Source organism: Polypterus senegalus, chromosome 14 (assembly GCF_016835505.1).
Source record: "Polypterus senegalus isolate Bchr_013 chromosome 14, ASM1683550v1, whole genome shotgun sequence".
NCBI lineage: Eukaryota > Metazoa > Chordata > Cladistia > Polypteriformes > Polypteridae > Polypterus > Polypterus senegalus.
The window spans coordinates 77,035,252-77,050,272 of NC_053167.1; the positions used below are offsets into that span (position 1 = coordinate 77,035,252).

At 37.3% G+C, this 15,021-nt stretch overlaps 1 protein-coding gene across 1 annotated transcript in view; it reads right to left on the bottom strand.

Annotated features, from left to right (window-relative positions):
• Positions 1 to 14,367, bottom strand: part of LOC120514691 (calcium-activated chloride channel regulator 1-like) — a 66,103-nt gene extending 51,736 nt beyond the window's left edge. Inside the window, exons 1-3 of the mRNA XM_039735192.1 lie at positions 14,179 to 14,367; positions 11,706 to 11,849; positions 6,650 to 6,800 (exon numbers count right to left, since the gene is read on the bottom strand). Of these exons, the coding sequence (XP_039591126.1) occupies positions 6,650 to 6,800; positions 11,706 to 11,849; positions 14,179 to 14,337 (454 nt within the window). The 5' untranslated portion in view covers positions 14,338 to 14,367. The remainder of the gene's footprint in view (positions 1 to 6,649; positions 6,801 to 11,705; positions 11,850 to 14,178) is intronic.
• Positions 14,368 to 15,021: the final 654 nt, after the last annotated feature.

A 15,021-nucleotide genomic window follows, 5' to 3' on the forward strand; every position in this document is an offset into this window, starting at 1 on the left:
GCATCCTTGTCTAGTGCCACGTTCTAGTTTAAAGTAGTCTGAGCAAATGTTGTTGATGCAAACTGAAGCTTCTGGGTTAGTATACAGTAATTTAATCCATGCACAAATGTTGGGCCAAACCCAAACTTCTCCAATGTAGTAAAAAGGTATTTCCATTCAATCATGTCAATGCTTTTTCTGCATCCAATGATAATAATATTTCTGGGGTGTTTGATTTAGTTGGTGAGTATATTACATTAAACAGGCGTCAAGATTTGAAGATAAGTGCGGCCCCTAATAAATCCAGTTTGGTCTTGTGATATTACCGAGGGAGCACTTTCTCCATTCTTCTGGCTATGATTTTAGAGAGTATTTTAACGTCATTATTCAGAAATGAAATTGGTCTTATGATGCACATTGTAATAAGTCCTTATTTTGTTTTGGAAAGACAGTGATTAGTGCTTGGCGAAAGGTTTGTGGAAGAGATTGGTTATCTCTGGCTTCTGTAAATGTTGCTAATAGGAGGGAGCTAGCTGAGCGGAGAATTTCTTGTAAAATTCTGCAGGGTAGCCATCAGGGCCTGCTGCTTTCCACCTTGGAGTGACTTTATAGCATCTAGTAATTCTGATAATGCCAGAGGTTTATCAAGTTCCTCCACACTAAAAGCGTCTATTTGTGGTATCTGTAATGTATCCAGAAATGCATTAGATTGTGTATTGTCTTCTTTAAACTCATTAGTATATAGGGATTTATAGTAGTCTGAAAGTGTGCATTATATTTATGTGTTCAACGATTTTGTCTCCGAATTAGAGATCTCGAGATTGCTATGCATTCTTGCTTGTGAATTTGTTGAGCTAAAAGCTTATTAGCTTTCTCCATGTTCATAAATGATGTCTGGATTTGTAAATTAGTTGTTCAGTTTCTTTAGTTGTCAAGAGGTTTAATTCTGAATGTAGAGCCTGCCTCCTCTATGTAGAGTCTCGCTTGGTAGTCTGGCATGTTCTTCATCTATTTTAGTAATTTCGCTTTTATCTCTGCTACTTTCTTGAAGTGGGAAAGATATGAGATAATCTGTCCTCTTAAGAAGGCCTTAAGAGTTTCCCAGAGTATTCCTGCAGAGATCTCGGGGGATGTATTTGTCTCTAGAAAGAATTTGATTTGTTTGGATATAAATTCAGTACAATTCTCGTCAGCTTATAGAAGCAGGTTGAGGCCATCTAGTGAGTGTATGGGGCTTAGTAATTTCAGCTCCAAGATCATAGGTGCATGGTCAGAAATAACAATAGCATCGTATTTGCAAGATTTAATCTTAGGCAAGAAGTTATTGTCTATAAAGAAGTAATCAATCCTTGAGTAGCAATGATGTACTGGTGAGTAGAAAGAATATGTTCTTGAATTTGGGTTTAAAAACCTCCAGGGGTCTGATAAGTTGTGATCAGTTATAAACTTTGTAATTATGTTAGATGTTAGATCCCCCTGTGGAGGAAGTCCTATCTAATAGTGGATTTAGAACACAATTAAAGTCCACAGTCATTATAACTTTATGAGTGTTCAGATTGGGAATGGATGCAAATAAATTTTGTATAAATTCCTTATCATCATATTAGGTGCATAAACATTTATCAAAATCATTTTACAGTTAGATAAGTCTCCCATGACCATTACATATCTCCCTTCAGGATCCAATACTACATCTGATGCTACAAATGGTACAGTTCTATGTATGAGAATTCCCATACCTCTAGTTTTCTTCGTAAAACTAGAATGGAACATTTGGCCAGTCCAGTCTTTTTGTCAGCCGGAACTGATCCTTGCTTATTAAGTGGGTTTCCTGTAAAAATACTATTTTAGCATTTAGACCTGTTAGGTGAGAGAGTACTTTCTTTCTCTTTAATTCGTGATTCAGGCCTTTAACATTCCAGCTTACAAAGTTAACTGTCCCATCATGGAGACACTGATTCTGAGTTTTTGATGTCATTTTATAGTCTTAACTGGAAGTGAGACAGCTTCGGTCTTAATTTCCTATTTCCCCAAGAGTTGTTGTCATGCAGCTTATTATTACGATGGTAGTTATAATTATAAAGATTGAGAGGATAGGTTAGGTATAGATCAGGCCTGCTCTCTTTCTCTCCCCCCTTAACCCCCCACCCTCCCTTTTTGCCTCCCCAAGTGAGGTTAAAACCCACTTCACGCAGTACCAGTCCTCTGACATACTGAGAGACAGAGCACGTCCAAAGCACAACAAGCCCCCATGCAGTGGCGCTTTAGGGTTAAAAGATAGAGATATCTCTTACCAATATAGTCTTAAAAAAAAAAAAAAAAAAGAAAAGAGTTTTGCACTTAAAATATATATATAGTCCTCAGCAATTTTAGTACATTAAGATGATACACCCAGATAATAAACCCGGGGGATGGTGTTAAAAATGTGTCCAGAATAAGCATAACAAGTCTTAATGCAGTAATAGCAATAACAATAAACCAAGGGAATGATATTGAACAGTCTCGTTTAGGGTAGAGATGAAATAATTAGAAAAGAAAAAGAAAAAAAAAGGAGAAAAAAGAATAAGCACAATTGACTAATTTTCTAAGGCTATATATTGGACCACACAACAGGAGCAATGGACACAAGATGAGTACAAAAACAATAACCATGTACACCCCCAAATTCTGAGCAGTGCAATATTGCAGCAAACTTGTCTCGAACATAATAAATATATAAGTAAAATAAAAGCTTGTTAACATGCCTTGTGGGTGAGGAGCGTGTCTACAATGCCAGAGTTAATTAACTTAATGTGGCCATTGCCGTGTAAACTGGTGTAAGACAGAAGTTCCACTAGTAATCTGAATTTCAACTCTTTTAAAAAAAAGTATTATTCTTATTTTATGCCGTTGGCTGCCCGATGCTGTACATTCTACCAAGCAATTCTTTTTGGTCTAATGGATGCTTTTTTCAAGGTGACTAACAAATCAAAAGTGTTTATTATACTTTTTTTCCCCAGATTTCTATAATTGGACCAGATTCCTTCTCAAGGTCACAGAAGGAGTCTGTGGTGGGCAATGAAAAACCAGTCTATTGGTTTACATTTAAATATCTTAGTCACTTTAAGTCATCATCTACCACTCCCTTCCTTTATTTGTATTTTTGGTTGTTATTATTTGGAATTATGGATTATCAGTAAAATTCTACAATTAATTGAATCCATTTCAGGAGAGCACACTAATAACACTTACTGTACTGCACTGACTGACTGAAATGACTGAGGTCAGATATCGTAAACTGAGTATATGAAGCACAGCAGGATTTTTCATGAACCCTGCACATCACTATGCATAACCAGACACATATTTGTATATTTTTTACATTTGAAAGCTCTTACAGGTGAGAGACATCCTTAGAGTCAAAAGTTCAGTTCTTTTTGTCTAACACTAATTAAAAATAAGAAGAGACATAAATCTAGCATTAAATTATCCCTTTGCAACAATTAAACCCAAAAGTGTCAAGAAGATGAGTTCCCTTTTCAGAACTACAACAAGAACTTAGAGGAAAAAAATACTAATGGAACTTTTCAGGACTTCATTCACAGCTGTTGTTATTTTAACAAAAAAAAAAAAAAGAAAGAATGTGAGACTTTCACGGGTGAACTTAACATTCAGAGAGGATGCATTGTGTATATCTAAAAATATTTGGGTATCAGGACATAACATGCATTTTAAATGACATCTTAAGATTTTTTTTAAGTTGCACTTGATAACTAGGTTAGAAAAATGGATACATTTTGGATAAATTAGATGACATAGAAAATTTTCTTTTAAATGAGACTCATTCTCTATATTAATAGACTTTAAAGTAGAAGAGAAACTTCTTTGAAAGTTTGAAAGACATCTTAATGCTGGCAGGTTATTGTTATACTTTATAAATTTATCCATACAATTTGCAGAATTTTGTTAATTTATCCGTTTGTTAATTTTTTGAACTTGCTGAATTCATTACCGGTTCACTGGGAGACTGGGAAGTGAAGCCTATCCCAACAGCATCGACCAAGTAGCTAAAAACAATGGCAGATATGACACAAGTCCAGTAAATGGCACATCACAAACTCACACTGTTAGTTCAGATCTGTGATCAAACTAAAATGCACTCATTTCTGACGTGGGGAAAAAAAAAGTTCAAAGAAAGCATGAGGAAAACATACACATTACACATTGAGAGTGACAGAGGCAGTGATTTAAATTCGGAACCTGTCATGGATTTTTTTAATTTATTATATAATTAGTTAAGGGGCGGCACGGTGGCGCAGTGGTAGCGCTGCTGCCTTGCAGTTAGGAGACCCGGGTTCGTTTCCCGGGTCCTCCCTGCATGGAGTTTGCATGTTCTCCCCGTGTCTGCGTGGGTTTCCTCCCACAATCCAAAGACATGCAGGTTAGGTGGATTGGCGATTCTAAATTGGCCCTAGTGTGTGCTTGGTGTGTTTGTGTGTGTCCTGCGGTGGGTTGGCACCCTGCCCAGGTTTGGTTCCTGCCTTGTGCCCTGTGTTGACTGGGATTGACTCCAGCAGACCCCCGTGACCCTGTATTCGGATTCAGTGGGTTGGATGATGGATGGATGGATAATTAGTTAAAGCTCTGGATGATTCAAAGATTACTGTTATACCAATGGAGCCCAGCATACTGTAGTTCCTTAAGCAGTTTTCAGGATGAACTGAGACAGTTTATCATTCTTGAATAACCTATGGAAGTCAGTTTAATCAGTCTATCGGTGCATAACAGTTAGTTAAGTCCATTTCTGTTATATCAGACTGTCCTGGCTAAATAATTCTCCTGATCTTGCTGAATTTTAGAGTTTGACTTTTGTACTAAAGAGGCTACACTTTAGCTCAGGGGTAGAGCTGCAGTGGGCCTAGCCCCAGCTGAAAAGCCTAGCCCACCCAATTCATGAGACATCATTTTGCACCTGTCTAAATGATTAGATATTATGGTCAGTGTTCAGTGAATACTGAAAACCCATAGGTGAATAATTTTGAAAAGTGTTGGTAAAGTCAAGGTTTATTGGTGTTTTTATTTTATGGCTGCTCCTTGTTAACACATCCTTGTTTGGCAGTTTACTTTGAACTAACTTTGGTTTATCACATTCATTCCATGCATAATTTTATTCTGATGAATTTACAAATCCCCCAATTAATAACAAAATTAAAATACAATTAAATTCTTCATGAAGAAATCAAAATTTGATAAAGCAAGCTCTCACGTGTCTCTCAGGCCTAAATTAATGGGAAAAATGTCCTCACAGAAGAAACATTACATCCTCAATGTGGATGTTACAGTATTTCACCATTCTGTATATCAGGATTGAATGAACAAGCCCCTCTCAAACAAAGCTATGGTAAAATTTCCAGTCAACACAATATTTGAAAAAATAAAAAATTGAACATTTTTCTTCATGCTGGAATAGAGCACAATTAGAGATGGGAGTTTTTTTGAAAACCGTGTAGACATTTTTTAAGCTACACTGAGGTAATTCTGATACCATCATGACAGATGGCTTCAGTGATTGGAAGCATCAGAGTTGAGCCTGTTTTAAAAAACCAGGTTAGCAGACAGCACATAAATGCATAAACAAGATTTGATGCAGATGTGTAAAAATCAAAGAAAAAGCACAATTTCAAATCAACTAAGCAGAGATAACACAAATTTATCTTTTGTTGAAAGAAACTGCATGCATATTAATATTAAAGTGGTTGTAATATTCTGTGCCAAATAAGATATCCCATTGCATGGGCACAGAGAAACTGAATAGACACCAAACCAGTAATTTTTTGCAATTGTTTAAATTGCTAAGTATAATTCTGAAATTATGACTTGTGTTAACAAATTGGTAAAACATGCAAAAATAACGAGCTTTGATATACAAAATGATTTTTGAGTCTGCTGCTTTCCTTTTCCCACAAAAACTAAAAAAATGATTTACATGTATGTCCTTACATCTATCATGTGATTATTGCTGATGAATCTAAAGATGATTCAAAAAGATGTGGCTGTGTATATTTTCTTAATTCAAGGAGGCATTATTAAGGGAAGAGCCATGGGTTGTGAATACATGCTTCAGTAATGCTGAGGAATAAAGGTGGGGTGCAGGCGATCCTGAGACATACTTGCTATACTGAATGAAGCATGGTGCCATTGTGCAGTTTTTAAAGTGTTTTCTGTTACTTCAAGGAAGTTTTAGCCTGATATAATATATTAATCTGTTACTTTTATTCTCTCTAGTATAAAATTGTATTGATAAATTCTTAAAGCTAATTTTATTAATTCAATATTTAAGTTTTTCTCAACTTAATTGATAAGTATTGGTGTTTATAATTTGCTATTAATGATTGTTCAACAAGAGTGATTAACTTTTCTGTGCTCCAGCCTTTGCAGTTTGCTTCTGCTTTAGCTTACTGTAAAACCTTGATAATGTGAAGCACTTCTCCATTAGACCCTATTTGCTTTGAAACAACAGTCCTATTAACCAAGCCACTATACAACTCAAAATTAATTTCAGTTATCTAAACATGTAAACTGCAATTTAATATTTTTAGAATAATTCCATCAATATCTCCTAATGTCAATTTGGCTTGTCACAATAAAGCAACAAAACATAGTTTAGATAAAAATAAAAGAACCCACATACCTCTTGGTCCATAAGTTTTCATAAATGTGTCATTCAATAAGAAATTTGGTGTGAAGTGAATATACAGTCCTTCTTTACCACAACCTTCATACTGTAATGTGTAAGGCTCATCTCCTTTTGTAATTTTCTGTCCAGCAATGATGATGTTAGCCTTAAATATCATTGGGGAAAAAAGACAATAAAAAACTGAATAAGATTTTAACAGTTTAAAATTAGAAGTTGCACAGTCAAATATGTTTTATACTATGAAAATGTTTTGGGGAAAGGAAGCTAGAGAATATTTAGGAATATCTTTACACCCTGCTGAATTTAACCTTAACATTTATAATATATTGGGTTGCCTGTTTACACTATTATAGTTTGCACTCCTACAGTATTGATGTGTTACATTTATTTCTCATATTTTTTCCATTTCTTTTGCTTATGGCAATGGCTAAAAAAAGATGAACAATCCAGACCATGTTTTTCTATCTCAACCACAGTCTCCAGTCCTCTCCTAAGGAACTATAAGGTACTTTCATGAAAACATTTCCTAGGTTTGCACAAGGTATTTTCCCAGTAGGATGTGCATGGTACACTGCCAGTGAGGGACATTCAGTGGGTGCCATCACCAGGTGCCCAAACTATCACTACTGGCTCCTCTCAGTCTAGAGGAGCATGGCCTTCACTTCAAAGTCCTTCTTAAAAAGTGACCTACTTACAGAGAATAAGTCAATTTATCCAACTGAACCTGCAATCTTTTTCTTTCACTTATTCTCCTAAGCTAAAAGGCATACTGTAGTTGTGAAAAGACAAACACAGTTTCGTCATTGTGAGTTGAATTCCCTGTCACCATGACCGTGAAGGCCTATGTCCATGGTGCTACCACTCATGTAGCAATCCCTCGATCAGCCTCACAGTCCTATGCACCTTTACTTGTAAAACACACATTGGGTCACTTAAATGTCTACACTTGAGCCTTCTTCTCAGAATCAAACAATGCATTCTTGGAGAGCACCATAACCTCAGATTTGTGAGTAGTGATTCTATTCTCAGTTGAAATTTGTCCGATGCAAGCTTGAGGTAACAGCCAGATCACTACGAAAGGACAACATCTCCTGCAAATACCGGAGAAACTCCAAAACTGGATACACATAATGCTTCAGTGGTACTATATTCCATGAAATTCACAAAAGGAGTGGAAACAATAGGCATGAGTTAAGCATTCCTTGAACACATGTAGTATGTAGAATTTATCATTTTTCTGAATTAATCCATTCAACAGTTGACAACTCAGTCCTAGCTTAAAATAACTACAGTATCAATTATTAACTTTTGTCTGAAGTGGTTTCAGATTCAGGCACCCTCCTTTCAAACATACCATAATTTATTGCCACAGTTTGTTTTGTCTTCTTGCAAAAAATTATGAGGAGCATGACGGAAGACACTTTTAAATAATTTGAGAACTCAGAATGCATCACAGCTTCTTTTGCTTCCTCTGCAGATGTTGGTTGTTCCAGACATGCTACTATAGGCCAGCGGGAAGTTTGTGCAGGTTAGTGACACTCATGGAGGTTTATGGGTAATTTAATAGACTTGTCTGTACAATTTACATAACTCTGAAACTGCAATAGACTGCAGGCAGTTCACTGAAGGTCACAGAAGTTGGCAGAACATCCTGATAGGGCCATGCAATTATTCTGTTCCCATTACTGCTAGAGTTCCCAGTCCAATAACCAGAGTCAGGCTTAGCCTTGTGGATGATTTTATATATATTACTAACTTGAACTATTTTGTTTTTTGCTTAGAAAGCTTTTTATGAAATAATATCCCCTTATGTTAATCAGGGAAGAAGAAATGGCTTTTAATAGGTCAAGAGAAATAAAATGATTGATTTTAAACATTTTGTGTTGAACTGTGGAGTTTTTTAGTTGATTGAGTGCCAAAGGTAGTCAAATTATGTATGACCCATTTCTAGATATTCAACAAAAGATTCCTTGCCTGGATTCAGGTCAGATAAGCCATTTGTTGCAGTGACTTCTTTGCAATTGTCTGTGTCTGTTACCAAATAACAAAAGAACTCTCAAAAGTGAATGACAAGTCAATAGGTGGCACCCATTCAGGCACATTACCCACCATCACTAGAAGAATAAATGCTCTGAATAGTTGCCAGTTACATGCAGTCAAGTAACTGTCAGGTTTTCTTCATAAAAATTACAGATACAAATCACCCATCTTGAGAGATTGGGAGTATTTATGCAACCACCTGGCACTCCTGACGTGGTACAGCTCCAGAGTAGGAGTACAGATCTGTACAGAAGGTTTCTTAAGGGATGAGTGACAGAAAGAAGGATTAAAGGAAGAAGCTGCATTACAAAGGAGCACAGTGAGCAGTAAAGAGCCTACAAATCTATGAGATATGCTGGCATCATCCTTATGAGTTGAACTGGATGAAGAAGGGCAGAGTGTGTTGTGCTATGGCTGTGTGAGAGTTAATTAAAATATAAATTTGTCCCCTAAAGGTTTGTTTTTTTTGATTACCACTAAGGAGGCAAGGCAGAGCAGAAAGCAGTAGCTAAAGTAAATACTGTAACTGACATTGCACTTGAAACGTTTAAAGCAACAGTTATTCCTTGGTGTGAATATGTTACAGCATATAAAGAATAATTGGATAGAGCACCATTTAGCACTAGAAAAGTAATGTGTTAGCGCTAGTAGAAAGTGAGGATATACAGTATATGCATTCATTCCTTAGGAAGAAAACATTAATTTTAACTTCAAGTAAGTGGCTGACGTCAAAGAGGTTAAGACAGGGGCTCCCTGGGCACAAGAAGCATTAGAAACAGACAAGAGAATAAGGAAATAACTAGTGGCAAATTTCAGTAAGCAAATTTTCTCAGTAAAAAGGAAATAGGGCGTAAAATATTCTACCTCATTGAACAGTTCTTAGTGGCAACATAAAGGTTCAGCAATAGGAAGGAATATAAACAATGTAAGTGCAGAGCTATAAAAAACCCTCATCCTCCATATTTGAATAGTTCTGTTTTGGGCTCTAAACAGTACACATTGTACTCTACTTTAAAGCCTTTTGCAGCCAGGGAAACTATATGGGTGGCTGCCCCAAACCTTTGTTGTGTGTCCGGCTGTTTCTTTCACAATACATACATATATATATATAGATTTGGATTAGAATACACAACAACTTTGCAGAGGAAACCAAGCTGGGAAGATTGCTATTGCATCATTAATGGCTTGGGAAGCATAAAGACCTAGGCAGATTTATGGCAGATGAAACTGAATGTACTAAAGTATTACATGTAGGAAATAAAAAGGTTAGATTTGAATACAGAGTAGGTGGTGTGAATATTGAAAGTAAACCTTATGAGAAGGATTTAGGAGTCACAGTACACTATGAACTATCAAACAGAGTGTTCAGAAGCCTATCAGAATCTTAGTTTAGAGAAATCGTTGTGTATCATACAAGTCAAAAGAGGTTATGCTCAAGCTTTATAATGCCCTGTTAGGGCCTCATCTGGTGTACCGTGTGCAGGTTTGGTCTTAAGGGTATCATAAAGACATAGAAGTGCTAGAAAAAGTCCAGAGAAGAGGGACTAGTCTTATTCCAGGATTAAAGGAGTTGAGTTATGAGGAAAGATTACAACAGCTGAGCCTTTTCAGTTTAAGCAAAAATAGATTAAGGAGTGAAATGACTGAAGTGTTCAAAAATATGAAGGGAATCAGTTCAGTGTATCGAGACTATTATTTTAAAATGAGTTCAACAAGATCACAGGAACACAGCTGGAAATTTGTTAAGGGTAAATGATTAAGAAGCTTTTCCTCATTTTGTGAACAACAGACACATGGAATATGTTACTTAGTAGTTTGCTAGGCAGGAGGACTTTAGGAACCTTCAGATCTAGACTTGATATTATTTTGGAGGAATTAAGTGGATGGGACTGGCAGACTTGTTAGACTGAATTTCCTGTTCTCATCTAAATCATTCTAATTTTTAATTTTCTACAAGTAGGAAAGTTTGTGAAACACAGCAGAAAAGAACATAGATCAAATAATGCAAAATCATAGAAAAGGAAAACTGTTTTTCAATGTTTAAGTTGTGCTCCTTGATCTAGATAACTGTACCATTTGCTACAGAGCACCAATTCAGGTAAACTACTGAAACTCCAGTAATTAAGAGTTGTGTGGGGCATTTATTTACATTGATTGTAACATTATGATTTACATTAGTTTCCAAGTATTTGAAATTAGTTAGCTTATTATTATATTGTGGGTGTGTGTGAGTAAGGTATTTCTCATTGTAAAGCATATCCAAGTCTCTATGGAGTTTTAGAAGGGCCGCCGTTGCCACAGATGTGAATCCAAAAGCGGATTTAAGACTACCTCACAGAAAAGAGTTGATAGAGCCTTTTTTTTGGGAGGGAGATAAGGTGAAGGCTCACTGACTGGAGAAAAAGGTTAAGGTTGAGGGTTAAGAGACATGAGAGGTGAGATTCTTGGTGTGCTTCAGATTTTAAAATGTGGACCACCCACATGGCTTAGCAGACAAGGATTTAAAGCATACAGTTTTTTGACATCATATTGGGTGTGAAAAGATAACAGGAGGCCATTCACTGCTGTAAGCGACTATAAAGAGTGTAATGGTAGTTGATGTTGATCTATGAACTTGAGAGCTAATAGTGATGTCTTAATTAATTTACATACAAGAAGCGGTAGTAGGAATTGGTGTGTTTGCAGACATTGTTGTACATGTTTACGACTCTTCAAGTAAAATAGTTACTCTTTTCCAAACAATGTGTTGCTGAGTTATTGGAACATACAAAAAAAAAAAACAATAAAAAGGGTTTTTATAAGCTGAAGAACAGCAAAGCAGAACTCATTTAAATAAAAGCCGGAAAGTGACCAACATGGCTAACAATTTAGCTCCCTTAAAATTCTGTGTAAAACAACAGGAGAAGATAACATTTTCAAAATTTTACAATTCTCCGTCACATCCTAGTTATCCTCAGCTGCTATCAAGCTTATCTACGCCACACCTTTCTTTACAAGTCCCTGTTCTTACCCGGCTGTAGGTTTCAGTAGTTGCTTTCTTATACAAATCAGGCTTTTTCATCCAGGTGTCAGGTAATAATATTTTCACATCTTTAAAAAAGACTCTGAACTTAGTTGCAACATATAGGTAGTTGGATGCTTCTTTTAACATTTCCTAAAAAAGTAAAGACAATTAAAATGTTAGTGAGGGCCCATGGGAGTTAAAAAGTGGTAACTAACTAGACCATCTTATCCTGTGCAAAAGTCTTCTGTTTTCCCTTTGGAAATTCATGGTCACTTCAAAGCCAATTGGTAGATATACTCCCTTCAGTTCATCTTGGGTCTGCCCCATGGGTCTACTCCTAAATGGGAAGTTGAACCCTTTCCCCAACAAGAATTCCCTTGATTTTGAGAAGTAGTGGTTTTGCTCTGAGATCTTCTAGGCTCCACATTTTCTCATTAAGTGTGAGCTTAGCAGCCCAACACAGAAATTCACAGATCATTTTAAGAATCATTGTTGTTTTAAAAGTGAGGAATACAATGATATGTATGGACTCAAATGATAATGATGAAAAAGAATTTAAAGGATAGTGTGGCAGTAGGGGCAGTAGTGCACCCTCGAACCCTCAGGTGACTCGAGACCAGGTAACAGTCCAAGACTCTTTTATTTTCTTTCCACAGTGCACCAAGCACCTTCCACACTCTTCACAAATAAACACACTCCAATAAACACAATAACCTCTCCTCCTCGCCCAGACACTTTGCTCCTCTCCCACCCAGCACAGCTCAGTGTCTGGACTGAGGCACCGAGCTCCTGACCCGGAGGTGTTCCTGTCCCAGCAGTCCACAGTTCCCTATTCCTTCCGGGTCAGGGCAATCAGTCTTTACTTCACCCGTTCCTTCCCGTCCGTGACTGTGAAGGGTCATAGGGCACAACAGATCCCACAAGTCCTCCCACAGCGACTCCTGGTGGTCCCCAAGGTATCCAGCAGGGCTGTGTATAAACACTACAAAGTCCATAAGGCCCTGCTGGACCTCGGGCACGATCCTGGTGTCGGGAGAGCTCCTCCTGTCGGCCTGGGGGTGCGGACCGGCCTGGGAAGCCGGCAGTCTTCCACAATAGTATGAATAATGTGAGAAAACAAGGAAAACAAATGAAAGAGGCTGCAGTATCTTCTGCTTGTGAAAGAGCAGCAGTGCTGAAGATTCACAACACACAGTGCTTTGCTCTACTGATTGAGCTTGTTCCCACAGCAGGATGAGGTTTTGTGTCTGCACACACACACACACACACACACACGCAAACACACACACACAAATGAAATAAACCTTTGTTTGATCAATTTCAATGTAGTGTGAATGTGGATCACAAGGAAAAGCTGGAGGGCATAGCAGTGCACAAAGAGCAGAAACTCCACAACACGTGCTCAAAATATTTCTCAGAAATCCCCAATCATAATTAATACTGCACTCTCGTTAAACATTTAAGAATGAACACACTCCCCTGAAACATGACACCTAAGCTTTTGTTTACATGCAGATTTAATGAGCCTGGCATGGGCAGTACAGTTGATATAAGCACCGCTCACCACGCCCAAGATCTCTAATCCATTGGTACTGATGGGACAGCAAACTCTCAGATTTGCTAACTTTCTTTATTGTAAACATGCCTGGCTTCCTAAATGCTTCATTCACCATCATAGAAACCTTAAATTGCTGTAATTTCATTATACTGTAGACAATACCTTGCCATAAAAAAACCCATCCATTGGCCAATTTAATCTAGTTCAGGCTCACAGGTTTCCAGCAGCATTTAAGCACAAGGCAGGAAGGAACCAAACCTGGTTGCCAGTCCATCACCCATTCATCTCTTTCTTGAATCTTATTGAATCAAATTCAGGGCCATGAGAGGTGGATCCTATCCAGGCAGCACGGGAAGTGGTCAGAAACAACCCTGGATAGGGCATCAGCCCATCACAATTCTCACTTATGCACACCCTCCAGACGCACACTCAAATAGGGTCAGTTTGGAATGGCCGATTAATGTAACCTCTATGTCTTTGGGGATACGGGAGAGAAAACCCAGACAGACTTGGAGAGAACATATAACCATCACGTAGGCAGTGCCTTGACTGAAGTTTTGAGGCAGTATTGCTAACTACTGTATCACCCATAATACTAAATACATTCCTTTAAAGAAATTTAAAAAAAGACCAAAGGTAATCCCAAAAAAGCTAACAAAAACTTGATCCTTCAAACTACAAACATCTTCCTTTCTGCAAAGTTGCCAAAATGCAGAGCCTACACAATTCTTTCATTATTTTCTGCTTGTGCATGTTGTTTTCTTTTATTAGAAAAATCAATAACTTTATAAACAAAAGTCTTCTTTAAAAAATAACCACGACACTGGCAGTGTAAAGCCCACCTAAGATTTCATAATACTAACAGTACATCTATAATGGCATATAAGCAGAGTTCAGGACCCCAGCCTGCTTAAGGCTTACCTTGATATTATCAATGAGCTGAGGATTTTCAGGCACAGCTTTATGGATTGCAATCACTATGTTTCTGTATCCATTGTCAACCAGTTCTATCTTTGAACTGGTTAAGTGAGGCAAAAGTAGAAATAAAGAGAAAAAAAACAAGTAGTTAGTTGTGCCCATGCTGTTCTACAAAGAGGTTTGCTGCTTCTGTGAAGGACTCCTGAAGTAAAGACCCTAAAGTGTACCTGGCTCCTCCCACACATGAAGAAAACATTCACCCAATGAGATTTAAAGGGGAATTCCTAACAACCGCAGATTTCAACACTGCAGCAGTTATAGCAATGACTGCTGCCTGTGTGTCTTTAAATCCTTTGGTCCCAATTTTTTCTTTTAGGTTGAAGATTCCCAGTTGTGCAATTGTGGATGTTTTCAGAGGAAAGTGGAGGAGGAAACAATTTCTATTTCATCACACATCTTAAAGCATAAGTAGCTTTTGTGTGGATGTTATAATGCCATAATGAGTTTTATTGTCCACCAGTTTTCTGTGCTTGTTATTTCTAAAATGGAATTGTAGAGAGCTGGGACTGTTTTTACTAGACTGTTTTTGATAGATAACTGTATATGTTGAATTTGAGAAAGCTGTCTACCAAATCTGACACTCATGAAGCCCCCAAACACATGTCGTAAGACATTGGAGCAGTGACACTACTACTACTTATTAATTTACTGACATTAACACATTTTATACTGGCCTTGCATTATCTGTTTTAATGTGCAGATAGGACCCACATTTGCATGTGTCAGACTGCAGGGCCCTGCACAAAATTTAAAAAGTCCAGAAATAGTTATTATAATCTGTTACAT